The sequence below is a fragment of the Podarcis melisellensis genome (genome assembly GCF_964234715.1).
Source record: "Podarcis melisellensis genome assembly, chromosome: 2".
Taxonomy (NCBI): Eukaryota; Metazoa; Chordata; class Lepidosauria; order Squamata; family Lacertidae; genus Podarcis; species Podarcis melisellensis.
In genome coordinates this window covers 35,568,373-35,585,495 of record NC_138529.1, presented here as the reverse complement: position 1 = coordinate 35,585,495, position 17,123 = coordinate 35,568,373, and the positions used below count along the sequence as shown (strand labels likewise).

The following is a 17,123-nucleotide window of genomic DNA, read 5'->3' as shown; positions in this document are numbered from 1 at the left end:
AGTACATAGAGTGACAACACTCACTTAGTCCTCTCACTGTGGGACTTATGGGGATTTAAACAAAGGATGTATGTGTGTTGATGTGTGTGTAGTTCTATGTGAAAGAGAAGCCCCTCATCTTTTGCATTTGCAACCAGGCAAAGATCGGGATATACCTATCAAAGCCCTAAACTGGTCCTGAAAGTTAAAGAATTACTTGGATGAAACCTATAACTCTTCAAATGGTCCTCTGCTGTGTCTGGGATGAGGAACCTGTGGCATCCACTGTTATTGGACTACAACTCGCACCAGCACCACCATCATGTTGCTGTTGCTGTTGCTGCTGCTGCTGCTAAAATTTATTAAAACAAACTACAGTCATTACAATAGAGTCATTTCTGACCATTGGCCACACTGGCTAGAGCTGATGGGAGATGGAGTCAAAAAAACCATTGGGAGAGGCACAGGTTCCTCATCCATTTGTTTAATGTTATAAGAGATGCACTCCATACCTAATTACTCGAAAGAAGTCCCACAGAGTTCAGTTGGATGTATTCCCAAATAAGTTTGCATAAGATTGCAGCCACAGAGCATTTAGCACACTTTGGACCATGGTTGAGTGATTAAATGCTTTTGACACCGTTAAAAAGTTCCACTATTTTATTCGCTACCCACCTTCCAAATGCTGGCTTCTTTCCCATATACCACTGCCATGTTGTTAGCCTTGTTGGATTTAATGAATTGCTTCTCTGTTTCATTGAGCTCCTCAGACACAAAACCCATGAAGGAATTGTCAGGCGTATGAGCTGCAAAGAAATAAACATCCATGCATTTGACTTGCATTAGGTTTCTCCAGAGATATCCTCTCTGTTCTCAGTAACACAAACACCCCATTCCCAATGGGATGCCTCACAGGCTGTGGAAAGAAGCCTCACAGGCTCTTTGCTAGGGCTGCATTGAATGTTGCACTCATACTCGACTTTCTACCACCACATGGTTTTATAATATAAAAAGTGCCACATGTCCTCCCACATATGCTACCACGATTGCAGCGCACGTTTTCTGATAATTCACAGATCTGCTTCGTTAGTTTACAAGTCAGTTACATTAATTTTAGAAATGAGTCCATTGAGATATTTTACACCCTCCATTACATAACATCTTTGATTTAATAATGGAATAACCCAGAAATACTTTATATTTTTCTTCTCATTAAACAACACCGACATCTAGTAGAGTGGGCTACATGAGGCAGGGATGGCAATTAACAAAAATGAAATGCATCAACCCTGGAAAATGCTTTTTTTTAAAGATAAAAATTGAAACTCTTTAAAACATTGAGAATTGTCACTTTGGTACAACCTTTTTTAAAAACATAAAATCTGAGTATAATCTTATCTTAGTTCTCTGGAGCTATAACAGCTTTATTATTATTATTATTATTTTTAAAAACCCAAAAGTTGAAGAAATTAAATTACTTTAGAGCTGAATTGCCTTAGAGGATGCATTCAACAAACGTTATTGGTTTGCTACTTGCAAAGTCAAGTCTAATACAGCCTCCACTTGTAAGATTCAGCTTCAAATATCCAAGTAATTTTCAAACAAACTGTAATTTCTCAATGCTGGGGGTCCCTCCGTGTTTGCTTCTTCTATTGGGCTTTCATTTTTTGAATGATAAAAAACCTTCCAAAATTACAGGTTACTGATTATTATGGATAGCTCTTAAGGTGTTCATGTGCTTTTTATCTCTTGTTTTCTCAAGTGACATTTTGGCCATGCACTTCAGTAGATTTCCATGATCATTGAAATGTCACAGGATATATTTTTGGGAAGTAACAACAGGAATCCAGCAGCTGGGGGAGAATGCTGGAGGATGGGGCAGTGGCACAAGGCAGTAGATGTGTTTGGTAGATCATGTGACTAGATGCTATGTTCATATGAACTGTTCACTGATGGACTTGTCTGCACAATCAGGGACCTACTCCACAGAGTTACTGGGAGGATAAAGTTTGGTGTGGTGGGGATGCCGTATTCTGCAGGAAGTGTGTGTTTGTGGAATAAATGAAATAAAATCAAACTTAATCAAACTATTTTATTTTGTATAAAGCAAAAAAGGGAGAGCTGCATGTTCCCAGTTGAAAACCACAGTCAAGACTGGACTGCACTGAAGAGCAGACCCAGAAGCGATCAACTGATAGAGTTGGCTTGCAAACTCTTATTTCATGTCTCTGCAAAGGTACTCTCTTCTGTTTGGTGCAAAGATGGTGCCCACCCATAGCTGTCAACTTTCAGATTTGAAAATAAGGGATCAGCAGCCTTGAAAATAAGGGATCAGCAGCCTCACCTGTCCCGGGGACAGTATACAGGATAACTAACAATCCAGGATAGCAGCAGGAAGTAGTGGGAAATGGCGCTGGAATAAGGGAATTTCCCGCAAAAAAGCGAAGGTTGACAGCTATGGTGCCCACCACAAATTTGAGTACGTGATGGAATGGCAGCAATGATGTTATATTTTCCTAGCTGTTATACTGCAATTGTCAGTCCACCTAGTTAGGAGGGTGCTTTCAGGACACTTTGTTGCCTCTAAAGAAGGTTGGTGTTCTCCCCCCCTGTCCCTTCCCTCCTTAACCTTCCCACAAGAATTGTGCACCATAGTTGTTCTGAACTGATTTCCCATTAAATCCCAGAGAATTCTGAGACTTAATTTGTGCAATGCCATGTCTCAAAGGAGGGGACACAAAAATAAAGCTTTCTCCTAACTGCTGGTTTGCAAAGGCCCATTTATTTCATTTCCAATACAGTCCTGAAGATATTTTTACCATGACACCACATCCTACTCTTCCTGCTGTCACTGTGCTTCTAGCTGGGCGAGGAATGACTGGTTATCTTGGCAGCTCCCAGAGAGCTGGAGAGAGTTACTTGCATCGAAATAGCTCTGTGTCTGTTACAAGTCTTTCACCCTGGCCATGCTGGCGAGAAGGGGAGATGCTGGGACAGCCTGGAAACATAATTAGCAAAAACAGTGGGAGTGGGACAGTAAAGTATGAAAGCTAATTAAAAAGGCAGGCCCCATTAAGCTAGCTTTTCCTTGGGGCATCATTGTCAAGGTTAAGGTCAGGTGGAAGCAGCAAATCTGCCTATCCAGAACCCTTGGGAAATCAACTTGGAGGTGCAAATGTGACAGTATCTCTACTACCTTTTTCATGGCACGGACATAACACAGGGCACAGGAACTTTCAGTCTTCATGATACTTTGGGGGCTTCTTCATCTTGGAAAGCTTCCAGATATATTCCCTGTGTTTTATTTCTACCGGCTTTGAGAATGGTGTGTCAATAAATTCTACTCTAGGCAAACGATTCAGGCCATTGGTTCAACCTGCAATCCAAGCCGAGGGTGTATGATGTGTGTGTGTGTGTGTGTGTGTGTGTGTGTGTTAGGACACTTGAAAAACAATCATGTGAATTGGTCAAGTGGTCATGTGAATAAGTGACAGCTCAGAAAATGATTTGCTACTTTCAGAGCAAAGAATGTAACAAGTACTTGGGGTTTATCTGTGCTGAATTAAGTATGGACAGATGAAGGAACCTCAAACAATGCCTTTTCTTTTTCATATGTGCTCATTCCTAGTGAGGCAGAACCCATGGACAAGTTGGGAGGATGTAGATCTGGAAGCAGTCTGGGGCAGAGTGGAAGGACAGGCAGGGAAGAAACAGGTGGGGAACCAATCCTGGGTCATGACTCCATGAACAAGTGGTATTGGAGACAGGACTTTCAGTACCCTGGACAGTAGACAAATTGTTCAAAATGTAGAACTCGGAAGACCTTCTCCATGAGGAAAGCTGAAAAATGTGGAACCTTTTAAAGCAGGGGGATAACTAAGGGGGGCATTGTAAAAGTTAATAAAATTATGCATGTTTTGGGAGGAAGTAGCTATTGATAATGCCCCTTCCGATCGTCAGGAGGAGGGGGGGTTGCGGGATCACGACACCACCCACACTCGCCCTCGCGAGGCTGGTGCCAGCCTCGCGGGAGGCCGCCGGGATTCCCTCAACGAACATCCCCTTGGCGCCAGCCAATCGGCTGGCGGCAGGGGCGGGCCTTAGAAAGGCCACTTAAGGTCGGGGCAGCCCTCGGCTCGCCCCTTTTCGCCCGGGAGACGACGCGATTTCCCACCCACCCGCCCTTTAGGTTCTTGCCACCGATCTTGCTATGGGCTTCGGCTGGTCGCCGCAAGGGGCCTGGTAGGAGTTTTTCCATTTGGCTAATTGGCTGGTTTTGTGAGCCACTTGGTTTTTTCGCCTACCTCGTAGCAAATCGTCACAACTCCCTTGGTTTTGGCGGTAGGCATTGGCCGGGGTATTGTCATGCAGATGAGGTTGGGGGGGAGGAACGCCATCACCTCCCCCAATGCTTGAAGGGTAGTTCGTTAAAGGACTCCGAGGGGCGTCGCCTCGTCCGAAACCTACGGAGGCTAGGGCCTAAAGCGCGCCCCCGAGCGGTAACCCCTCGGGGAGCGCCCAGGGATACGCATCTCGGGTGGCTCCCCCTGTTGGTGTTTAACCCTTCCCGGTTAGACCGGATAGTCGGTTAGGGGCCAATGCCTAAAGCCAATACCCTTCTTTCCTGTAATCAATAAAGTTGTGGCCAATTTCGCCCATTAAACCTAAATCGCTGTGTCCATTGTCTTTATTTATTCCACCTGTGGGGGGGGGGGAGGGAATAGCCACGCAATGTTTCTTCTTCTCTCATAACATTAGTACTCAGAGCCATTCAATGAAGTTTATGGCCAGGAGATTCAGGACATCCAAAAGGAAGAACCTTTTCACACAATGCACAATTAGCTTATGGAATTCACTGAGTAAAATAGCTTTAAAGGGTGGTGGGAAAGATATCCCTATTAGCAGATATTGGCCATGATAGCAAGCTAGCAAACAAACAAACAAACAAACAAACAAACACCCCTTCCATATTTGCAAGTCATCTCTGAATACAAATCATAGGAGAGAGAGCGCAAAACAGGTTATCCGTTTGTTAAATTTATATCTCACTTTCCCACCAAGTGATGCTCAAAGCAGCTAATGTAAAAAATAGAAAGTAAAATATAGTGTTGTAATCCAGAACAGCTGGAGGGCATCGGGCAAGGGAAAGTTGGATGCCATGGACTTCTAGCCTTACTCAGGAAGGGTCTGTTATTATATCTGAGCACCCACTGTCATCACACACCTCTCCATGGCAAATCACTGTCAAATGTTGATACCACTTACGAAACATTGTCATGAACTGCTTTGGGTTCAGATTCCAATAGCCCCAGTTTGTCCGGTATCCATGCAGTGTGGCATATTCCTCATGGTTGTATGCAGGCTCAGTTCCAAAAGTGTCAATCACTCGAACACGGCACCTGTGCAAGGGAAATGAACAAAAGCCATGCTGGTTATGTCCTGCATAGGAGCAACACAAAAATATGAGCTAGTGATACATTATCCTAGAGCCATTGTGCCATGTCCAGTTTGGGTGGATGTCCTCATGTTCTGACTTCTTCTTTAACTGGAAATGTTAAGGAAACTACAAAACCGATGCTCCCTGGAGTGGCCCAGCAAAACCTCTTGTGTCTCTGTCAAGCTGTCACAACTACTGGTGACCTCTCCTTTCCCAAAGGAAGAAGACAGGAATGGTAGACTGGCAGGGGAGGGAGACTTACACATAACCCACTCCTCTCCCTCTGATGAGCATCTTCTGTGAATACTGGAAGTCCGGGCTGAGTGCTGGCAGGAAAAGGTCTCAAAAAGGGACTGTAAAATGAGGTGATGTGAGTTTGCTCATGCCTAGTTACAATACATATATTTATGATCACCAAAGCCCGCTTTCTCAAATATATAAGGAGCCTGCAACACATAATTAACCAGCATGAGTTGCATAGCCAATAATATCACTTAATGATGGATAGCATCATATTTCTCTGAAGAGGAAAGATAGATCTAGGTTGAAAGAAGAAGAAGAAATGAAAGGGGTGGAAATGGCAGCAGTGAAGAGTGAAGCAGAAGGTAAGACAGGGGTGGAGGTGGGCAATAAAGTCTTGAGGCAACAGCTCCCTGAAGTGAAACAAAAATGCAACACAAACAAATCGTCTTGGTGACAAATGTTTGGGTATCACAGGAGTCAATTACCAAAATCACCATTCTGTTAAATCTGAAGAGGCTTGATGTATTCAAGTTTGAATATATGAAACTTGTATTCAAAATTGATTTCACATCTGGTTTTGCAAGAGCTCATCCCTCTCTTTCTGTTGACATGACTCCCCTGACCCCCACATCCTAGCCACCCTGAAACTGGCTTATGGCACTGATAAAAAGAGAAAGGGGAAGAGAAGTAAAAAAAACACAGCAAGTAGAAAGCAAGCACAGGAATAACAACTCCTCTCTTCCAACCAAGCTGAATGCAGAGAGAAAATTGATTTACAATAGAGGCAATAACACCGCCTGTCATTTTTCTCCCTCATAAAATTGTGCAGGATAACAGGAGGGATTGGAGAAAGAGTAATGAATACTTGGGCTACCAGTGCTAAATTAAATCACAAAATTTTGCTAGCTGCTGATCTGGCAAGAGTCTTTGAGCTGAACTTTTTAAAACCTCAAGAGGAGGAACAAAATGGGCAGAGGTGTCCCAAGTTGATCCGTTCACCTGCCTGCCTCTTTCTCTCTCCTAGCGATGCTTGCAGAACACACCTCCAGAGTGCCGATATATTATTTATCCTTGCTCTCACTCACAGGTCCATAACCCCCCCCCCCCAGGGTCTCTGTGTTCTCCATGGAAAGTGATACTATTATTATTTCATTTAAGAGTGTGGTATGAAAGATTGCTCTTTCACCTTTGCAAACACATCCCAGCATGTAACAATGGCAGCTGTGAAGCAGCATGGAAGCCATTCACTGGGCAATTTACCAGCTCTCAGAGACATGGAGATAAACTGGGCCAAGGGAAAGTCTAAAACTTGTGTTGTGGAAATTTACTTTTGGAAGCTTGAAGGATAAGGAAAGGCTAAAAGTTCAAGAGAATTCCAGGTTCAATTCTGTTCAGTCTCTGGAATAATCGTGTGCGGTTAAATTCTTGGAAAATAATGTAATGCATTTTGATCTTTTGAAATGGCAGGCAAAAAACAAGCTCTTAAGAAGAAACCCATTTAAATAACATCATTATCATATAAAGCAAAAGTTTGTAAAGTACTAAATACAGCTGTGGTTTCAAAAGAATAGAGAAGAATGGAAACAATATTAAAAAGGGCACCGATGGAGAGGTCCTTCCTAACTTTATTTTTCAGTTTTTAAAATACATATAACAATCAATGACCTTATACCCCACCACCAAGAAATATAAACCATGCATATACAATGTAAATATTATTGAAACATTCAATTTGTAAATAGTTTAGACTTGATTTTAGCCAAGAGAGGTATTGAGAAAAATTATTACTTTAGGGCTGACATACATCTGGATTTCAAAGGCGGAAGTGACATCTGGGGGAATTTCCAAAAATCCAAAAAACATATTTTTTTGGCATTCTTGTAAAAAAGAAGGAAAGCTCAACAACTTTCGGGGGGGGGAGTTTGTTGTTTTTACTTTTTGAAATATGGCAACCCTCGCTACTTGCCCATAAAAAAAGATACAAGACGTGGACATAAAAGGCCACCAAGTTCTTCTTACCTGTATTTCTTAAAGGAGAGGCCCATGTGCTGCTTCATCTGCTGTAGCCCATGGTAGTCTGTGTAAATGAGGTCAAAGGGCAAAGGGACTGTCAAGGGACAATTACCCCGGCCAGGAGGCACTCCTAAGTTACTGGAAAGAGCAAGAAAGAGAGGTGAAAAGGGAGGGAAGGACATCAATATAGCAGAGGTGGGGAGGACGACAAATGTGGCCCTCCAGCCCTTTCTTTCTGGCCCTTTAGACTCTCCCCAAGCCTAATAATAATAATAATAATAATAATTTATTATTTATACCCTGCCCATCTGGCTGGGCTTCCCCAGCCACTCTGGGCTGCTTCCAACAAAATATTAAAATACAGTAATGCATCAAACATTAAAAGCTTCCCTAAACAGGGCTGCCTTCAGATGTCTTCTAAAAGTCTGCTAGTTGTTTTTCTCTTTGACATCTGGTGGGAGGGCATTCCACAGGGCAGGTGCCACTACCCTCTTCCCCAGCCATACTATCTCTCCCATTATATTCACTGAGTCCAAAAACATCTCTGGAGGGTCACAAGTTCACCACCTCTGGTGCAGAGGACCTACAGAGGGGCTAGTGAAACTCTGACCATAAATTTATATGGGCCTAGCATCATGGGCCAAGCCTTCTCTAGCACAAGGCCTCTCATGATGAATGGTGAGGGAGTGCTCTACCTAAAGATGCCTACCTTTCCCCAGGGACAGTTCCCATACTCTCAGGTGAATGCTTGTAGCAGCCAGCGGGGAAAGAGGGAAGGTGCTGCTGTGTGGATGAGCCCTCAGAGTTACAGTTTCAGTGGGACATGCAAGTCACCTCAGCTTCTGGAGGTAGTTCTTAGTGGTTGTAGTTGCAGCTCCAGATTGGCCACAGATGGCCACAGCACAAAGCTTGTGGGCTGCAGTTTCAAAAGCTGGTAGATTTGAGGAATCACTGTGGCTGCAGGAACGGATGGGGGGGGTCGCAAAGGTGCCTCACAAGGCTTGGAAGTTGAAGGACCCATCAGTCCCCACTTTTCACTGCTTCCTGCCATTGGCTCCTCCTCCTCCTCGTTTCATACCACTTTCCCCACCTTACTCTCTTGCCTTGCATAACTACCTGCTCCTTCTTGCTCATTCTGAAACACCTCACAGTGGTACCTCGGGTTACAGACGCTTCAGGTTACAGACTCCGCTAACCCAGAAATAGTACCTCTGGTTAAGAACTTTGCTTCAGGATGAGAACATAAATCATGCTCCAGCAGCACGGCAGCAGCAGGAGGCCCCATTAGCTAAAGTGGTACCTCAGCTTAAGAGCAGTTTCAGGTTAAGAATGGACCTCCGGAATGAATTAAGTTCTTAACCAGAGGTACCACTGTATTAGCACCTCCAACCTTGGCAAGGCTCACCTCTTTGCTCTGCCTCTTTTATTCAGCTGCATGCACACCATACATTTAGAGTCCATGGCTCCCTCCCCCCCCCCCAATAACCCTGCGAAATGTAGTTTACCTCTCACTGAGCTGTAATTATGCTTCATTTTTAAAAATTATTTTGTTACAGTTTTTCCTGTTCTGTATTGTATTTGTGTGTGTGTGTGTGTGTGTGTGTGTGTGTGTGTTGGCTTTGTGAGCTGCCCATGGAACTCTTTGTTATGGGGTAGCTTATGTAACAAACAAAAACAAACAAATAAGCGGATACGTCGGAAGGCCTCACATCTGGCATTAGCTGAGGGACATGCAGTCAAGCGTTCCACCAGCGCAAACCATTCTGCTGATACTAAGAAACACTTAGAAGAAACTAATGAAGGACCATGCTACATTCCAAGCAAGGAAAAACAAGGATTTTCAATTTAAGGTGATTTAGCTGGGGATAAGTGTGTGAAGCTGCTTCATTGCTCTTGTCAAAAAGAATATAAGCTTCAGCGCCATGTAGAACAGAAAAAAAGCTGGCAGTGGCTAGGATGGGCTGTGGTTTTATCACTTGTAATTTAAGTTCACTTTTATGGACAATTTTACGCTAAGTGGCTGGCCGGGAAGATGACATGAATAGAAAGTCTCTTGTGCCTGACAGCCACCTTAAAAAAAAAAAACCACACCACATAAATAAAGTGAAGCAATGCAGAAGGGCGCAGCAGCCCATTATGGAGTAGCAGGTCAGCTTGCTAGAGATTTTCTGGCGCTTTGTGAGCATCTCAGCGGTAAATAATTAAAGTGCAAAATCAAAGAGGAAAGGGAGATTCTGTGGATTCTTAGAATATGGACATCAGCTTAGAGCAGCTTTTAACACATTTGAGGGGCAAGGGGAGAGATCTGCATTTGCATATGGAGGCTGACTATTTCCACTTGCCTTATCCCATCCTTCAGCCCTAGGAGCCCCTATAATGAAGCTGCCCCAAAGAAGAACTATCCATTTGAAAAGAGGAAAAATTCACTTGTCTCTGTGGCTCCCAACATGACCATTCGGCCTTTGGTGAGAGGAAGCTGTCCCTTTATAAAGAAAGAAAAGGATGATACCCTCTTGATATTGGATTTTTTTTAAGGGTGTGCACTATCCAAAGTGGTAGTTCAGTGTGGCAGTACAACGTAGCAGCCATTTTATCTATCAGAGATGGGAAAACTCATCTGGGATGGGAGAACACTCTGCAGATGACAAGGAATACATGTGACTATTGACTTGGTCAACAGGAATATAGGAGAAAGGCACACTGGTGAAGGTTGTTCTCGTGGTGGTGTTTTCATTTGTTTATTTGAATTATGAAGGATCATAGTGTTCCCTTTGAACTAGTACAATAGGCCTTCAGGGATTTCAAAATAATGACTCATCAGCGGAATGCTTTCTCATAACTTCATTGAATTACCCACAACAGCTGCTACCAGATCAGCCAGGAAGAAAGTGAGCTATGCCCGGGGGTGGGGTGGCGAGTGGTTACACATCTCCACATCAGAAGGAAGGGGTCAAGATGGGCCCCTTCCTTCCTTGAAATTTAAAATGCTTCATTTGCCCACCTGAAAAGCCTAGTTCACTTGGTTCACTGTAAGACAGCCCTAGGGGGGCTGACCCCCAGTCAGTCAACCTGGGAAATCAGTAGGATGGGCTTCATACTGAATAGGACAACAGGGCTATAGCAGGATGGACAAATCAGTTGTGGGGCAGAAGCAGAGGGTCAGGAACAGAGGGAGCTGTCTTATACTGAATCATTGTTGCTCCACCTAGTTCAGTACTGTCAACCCTGGTTGGCTCTTCAGGGTTCCTGATAGGGGTCTCTCTCAGTCATACATGGAGATGCAGAGATTGAGCCAAGGACCTTCTGCATGCAAAGCAGATGCTCTGCCACTGAGCTACAGTGCTTCCCCCAAAGTACAAAAGACTTCCCTCCAAGATCTTCTACAGGTAACCTCTCCTGTCGTTGTATGTAGAAGTTAACTACTTCTGCCCTTATGGACACACTGGGAACTTACTTAGGTATGTAGGAATCTGTATTATACGCTGTCAGACCATTGCTCCATCTTGCTCAGTACTGTCTGCACTGAACAGCAGCAGTTTTCCTTGGTTTTAGACAGGAGTCTTTCCCAGCCCGACCTGGAGATGCTGGGAATTGAACCAGGGACCTTCTGAGCGAAAAGTAGACACTCTACTACTGAGCTATGGGCATTCCCCAAGGATTGTCTATTGACTCAGTCAACAAACCTGAGGTCATTTGACTTTGGATGGAGTTAGCACAGGGAGGCAGCAAGCTGAGTTGGGTGTGTGAATGTCTAAGGCTAGTTGCTTAAAACTGACAGCAGGGTCTCCTCATAGACATGAATGTCATTTATACATTTTACAGGCACCGAGTTCTACTACCTGCAAATAGTACACTTTTGTTACAAAGTTTTTCCATTCATTCTTATTCTCTGGGGGGGGGGAGCCCTATTGGGCCACAGTAGATACAATTCAAGATTACACAGTGGAGGGTGGGAAGGTTAGCACTGTCAAGGAGAAGTGCAATAACATTTATCTCTGTGTTTCCAGGAGTGCAAGGGTAATTGGCCGGCAGCTCCATGACCTACTAGGCAACGAAATCTCAGCCACTGAGGGTTTTGCAAGACACAGTGGACAGCTAAAAGTGGGAATCACAGAAGGTTGGCTGAGTTGCATTTCATCTTCTCAACGTTGAAGAAAAGCTACAATCTTATACCTGCCTCAACAACAAGGAAGTTGTGTTGTGCAGTCAGTGGAATGGATGCTAGCATGTGCTATGGGATGGGGAAAATGAGAGTGAAATTTATTGTCAGCTTTGTGGTAAATTTGCCTCCATTTCTTATTTATTCCAACACCTGAAAGTTGGTATGGTACTGTGGATATGAATATGTGATAATTCTTCCTGAATTTGAGTCATGAGCTTGTTAGGTAAAGGTAAAGGACCCCTGGATGGTTCAGTCCAGTCAAAAGCGACTATGGTGTGCAGTGCTCATCTTGCTTTCAGGCAGAGGGAGCTGGTGTTTGTGCACAGACAGCTTTCTAGGTCATGTGGCCAGCATAACTAAACCGCTTCTGGTGCAATGGAACACTGTAATGGAAGCCAGAACACACAGGAACTCCATTTACCTTCCTGCCACAGCGGCACCTATTTATCTGCTTGCACTGGTGTGCTTTTGAACTGCTAGGTTGGCAGAAGCTGGGACAGAGCAACGGGAGCTCACCCCGTCACAAGTATTCAAACTGCCAACCTTCTGATTGGGAAGCCCAAGAAGCTCAGTGGTTTAGACCACAGTGCCACTTGCTCCCTTGTTAGGTAGCATTTGGCAAGTCACCATCCCTCATAGCATTAGTTTATTTCCTTCCAAACATGACAGATGTGGCTACCATCTTGATGACAACAGGTATATCCTTCCTTCAAAATGATCTCCCTCCCTTGCTTTCTGCTGCACACACAGTCAAACGCATACACAGGAATGAGCGGGAATGTACACAAGAGAAAACATTGAATAATAGGCCCTTATGAATGTTGTGCACCATTATGAACTGTTGACTTCAATTATAGAAAAGGCACACAAAGGAGCAAGAAAAATTATGAGCAGCTTCTTTTCTCCTTAATAAAATGTGATTCTCATTGTGACCTACTTTACAAGCTTACTGTGAGAATGAATCAGCTGAAACTTGTAAAGGACTTTGCAAATTGAAAGTACTATAATAGAGGAGTTAATGGGATGCCCTACTGTTTTTTGGACTACAAACTCCCATCAGCCCCAGCCAGCATGACCAATGAGCAGGAATGATGGGAGTTGTAGTCTAATAACAACTGAAAAACACCACACTGGCTGCTCTTGTACTAGATGAATGAATTGATGATAGCCTGATTGTAAAATGGGTGTTCATTTGAAAATTAATCTGCTTTCTGGATTTTAATTGGCCCAGTGTCATAGTTTATGTGGCAGAATTCACACAAATATTATGCGCTTCCATTTATATCACACAAATTACTCAAGAAAAATAAAGGTACAGACTTCAGATAGATCTTCTGTAACCTAATGGTGAACACCAATTATAGTCTGCCATCATTAGGCATAATTTTTCATAAAAGCAAAGCCCAAGCTCATCAGCTGGTGCAAAAATGTGTACCAGTTCTATGTATTCGATGGAGTTATATTGAACTGGGAAATCTAGCCCTGTGGCTAGATTTCTAGAGAAAGAAAAATTGCACTAAATTGCCAAGCAAGCTAGCTAGTGCAATGGGACTTCCCCCTTTACCCATGCTCACCCCAATCCACTCTGGAAGGGCAGAAGAACCCCTAGAACAATGAAAATGGGGAGGAGAGGGGGATGGTTCCATCTGTTAAGCAGAAATGCTTGCACTGACAGAATGATCAGTAGAGAGGGTTGCTGGATTCTTCCCTCTGAATTCACTATCAGTCTCCATTTATCTTTCACTTTAGCTAATATGTTTTAACTTTAGCCCTGATCTCAATTCAGCCTGCACCTTCAAGTTCCTTTTCTACAATTCCTCCTTATTTAAACATTCTCTATTCAAGCTTTCATCATCTGCCAGTTAAGTCAACTAATTTTCTACTAAACCCAATTTCACTCATGGTTGGAGTGAAATCTTGGTAATTTTTCCTCATGCCATGTACTATTAATGGCGCTTGAAATTATGCAAATAAAATTGAACACAAATGCTTTCTTCGCTGAAAGCTTAACAGATTTGTTTAGGGGGGGGGAATGATCTTTGCATCCAGGGCCAGTTGCTTCTGAAATCTTAATCTTAAAAGAAGAAGAAGAGGAATTGACTAGTGAAATCTGCTTTTGATTGAATTTCCATGAATCCCCTTTTGCCGCCGACACTACAAACCTCTTATGAGGATATCATTAATTAAGATTGCTCTGGAAAGCAGTATAACAAAGCAGACGAACAGACAAGAGCCTGCAAAATGAGACCAGCTTGCGTTTATTAAATAAGAAATAACATGAGTGATGGCTGACATTGTTTCCTCTTTAATTAAGCCAGTTAAAGGCATCATGTTCACCTATGCAGGAAAGCTTTGCTGGGTTGTTTTTGGACATCTGTCTTGAACAGCTGCACGTATCCCAGAATAAATCTGCAGCAGGCTTTTCTCCTGCTATTCCTCCCTTACAGGTAATTTAATCAACCAAGGGAGACATTTTGAAGCTGATACGATGGATTCAGATTACAGTGGGCTATCTTCACATCCCATTGACCTATTTTCAAATTAACCTGAGTTTTACTTCCAAGTTATTGCTCCCCAAGTTGAGACATCCAGCACAAAATTGATCTCGGCAAACCTCTGCTTCCTTACAGAGGACAGGACCAATATACTAACGTCAGCATTAATTGCATTCCTGCTGCTAGCCCTTCTTAACTGTAAATCAATGGCAACAGTGGACGGTTCGGCAAGAAAGGACTTTGTACATCATAGAGTGCCTGTTTGTTTGTTTTTAATTGGGGCAATTCTTAGTTTTCCCATGATAGTTGGGGCACGTCTCCCAATTTCATATCCTCTAGCTTTCTGTTTTTTTCCTCCATTGTTTTTTCCTTAATCATACTGATTTCTTCCTAGAGGCCATCCATCTAACCATATCCATCACTGTTTACTATATTCCTCGTGGTTTTCTGGGTTTCCTAAGGGATGGGCAGTGCAACCCTAAACACTGACAAGAGAGAGTGGAAGGGGAAGTCCATGAAATCTAATCACTACTTTCTTGGGGGGGGGGAGCTAGTGCTAGTCCCTACGGAGAAATATTGCGTGAACTGGCCATTGGTGTAGAACATCTTTATACATCTGTGTGGTGGGCAAGATGAGGATGCAGTTGCTCCTCCACCCTGCAAAGAGGGCAGCTACAAAAAGTCTGGTCAGAACTAGAGTTATATTTATCATTTGTTCCTGTGAAGTGCAGAAGTGGGCAAACCATCCATTGGGATTGCTCACCTGAGTAATGGGAGAAGAATTATACTGATTGAGCAGGTCATGGTGACTCGTATGTCAATCGCAATGAAGTCTGCAGATTTAAGGGGATCTATCTTCCCTGGGAAGCATGTTTTAAAAAAGCTTGACACTTTGTGCAATCTAGCATATTCCGAAATTGCTGTCTGTGAACCTTGGAGATAAGTCATTTCCGGCAAAGATGGATAATGTTACTGCATCCCAAGTGTAGAATGAAATCCACCAGAGAAGGGGTGGGGGTGGGAAGCGAAAGCAGTTCTTCAGTGCGACAGTGGAATTTTAATCAAAGAGCTTCCACCTCAACTGCCTTCAGTGCATGCTTGAATCACTCCAACGTCTGCTTGGCTACCGTGCTTCTACTCCCCCCGGTGTGGACCCATTTAGGCTGTGCACAGGTGTCAAGTGATGACTAATGACAGAACAGGATGCTCTCTGCATACAAGCTCACACAACTGCCTATTTTAAATACAAGGAAATTATATAATGAGGATCTTTACAGGTAGTCTCCCCCCCCCCCGACACATTTCAAAGCACCCAGTTAAGAAGTCTTCATTTGGAACAAACATATTAAACATATTTCATGAAAAAGGAAAAATTAGCAGCTCGTTGATTCCTCCTTGTTTATGCACCTTCTTTTCTTAGAGAATCAAACCCCAAAGGGCAAAAGCCCTTCCCTTTCAGAATTTACAATGGCATAAAGCTGTTTATCTGCGTCCCTCATGCAAAAGCAGTCAATAAATCTAATCAGCTATGTGTTTCTGAGAAAAAGAGTTGTCTCTTTAATTAAAGGTAACAGGTTTTATAAGTGTTCTAACTGGCAATGCATGGATTTAAGCAGGCGTCTTTACATTTTGGAAATATAGCACAGATCCTGTTACCATGGGTTCCGAACAATAGACAGCTGTCCCTACCAGGGGGAGAAACAGGAGGAACCTGCTATATATAGATGAACGACTCTTGCAAGCTACTGCAGGGCCCTTTTATGGGAAACAACACTACCAACTGTTCACATCTAGGGTTAAACTAGATGTGACCATGGCAGATAACTTGCTCTTTTCCGATGTCTCCCTCATTCACCTATAAGGTGGCCAAGTGGACAAGATCCTTCCTTAACAGAAAATGAACACATAAAAGAGGGGTGCTGAACATTTCCTTTCCCTTTCCTCCCATCTCCTCCCCTCAAAACTTTACTCCAGGCAATTTACTTCCTTTCCAGCTCATGCCTGATATCTGAGATGGGAAGGGAAGGAAGGACTGAGGTGTGGTGAAGTGGAGGCTGGTTCAATGGTCTTCTCCCACATGCTGCTTTGACACACCATTTTACACTTGAACAGGGCAGACGCGTTAATGACAGCCCTGCCACTTCTAATATGAGTCCTTGGGGCAAGCTATAATTGATACTAAATGTGCCTTTGAATCCTGTGCTTGATTTTGTCCTTCTCTAATTCTTTTACTAAAAGCAGCCATAGTGGCTGATTCAGCCACTAATATTTAGGGATTAAGATTCCCCCCCCCCCGTGCTAATTACAATAGAAAGCACTGCTAGTGGGGAGGAGGGAGTATTTTCAGCAAGGGAAATGGCAAGTGGAAAGGGTTAATCTTCCTTCTGCCCTGTGTCAAAGCTCCGACCAAGAATGAGCCCTCCACAAGTGCTCTTAACCTTTGTTTGATTGGTTTTTAAAGAGGAGAATCTCAAGCACAGGATTCAAAGAAATGTTTAAAATCATGTCTAACGGGATTTTAGTCAAAACAAAAAAAATTCCTTCCAGTAGTACCTTAAAGACCAACTAAGTCAGTTCTTGGTATGAGCTTTCGTGTGCATGCACACTTCTTCAGATACCAGCTGTTCAGCACCAACAGTTTTTGGACAGCTCCTCAGCTTGTCAGAGAGGAATGTTTTCCAAGCCTTCAAAAACCTGATTGAGATGCTTCTCTCTAAACTTAAAGACACCCCCCTTCCCCACATGAGAGTATGCTTGTGCAAAACTGAAAGAGAGAGAGACTCACTCCTCTGGG

At 43.4% G+C, this 17,123-nt stretch overlaps 1 protein-coding gene across 1 annotated transcript in view; it reads right to left on the bottom strand.

The window, feature by feature from the left end:
* The window catches only part of MGAT5B (alpha-1,6-mannosylglycoprotein 6-beta-N-acetylglucosaminyltransferase B), a 182,495-nt gene that overhangs the window by 34,082 nt on the left and 131,290 nt on the right, over window positions 1-17,123 (bottom strand). The window contains exons 9-11 of the mRNA XM_081897547.1: window positions 7,679-7,810; window positions 5,245-5,378; window positions 655-785 (exon numbers count right to left, since the gene is read on the bottom strand). Coding sequence (XP_081753673.1) covers window positions 655-785; window positions 5,245-5,378; window positions 7,679-7,810 — 397 coding nt within the window. The remainder of the gene's footprint in view (window positions 1-654; window positions 786-5,244; window positions 5,379-7,678; window positions 7,811-17,123) is intronic.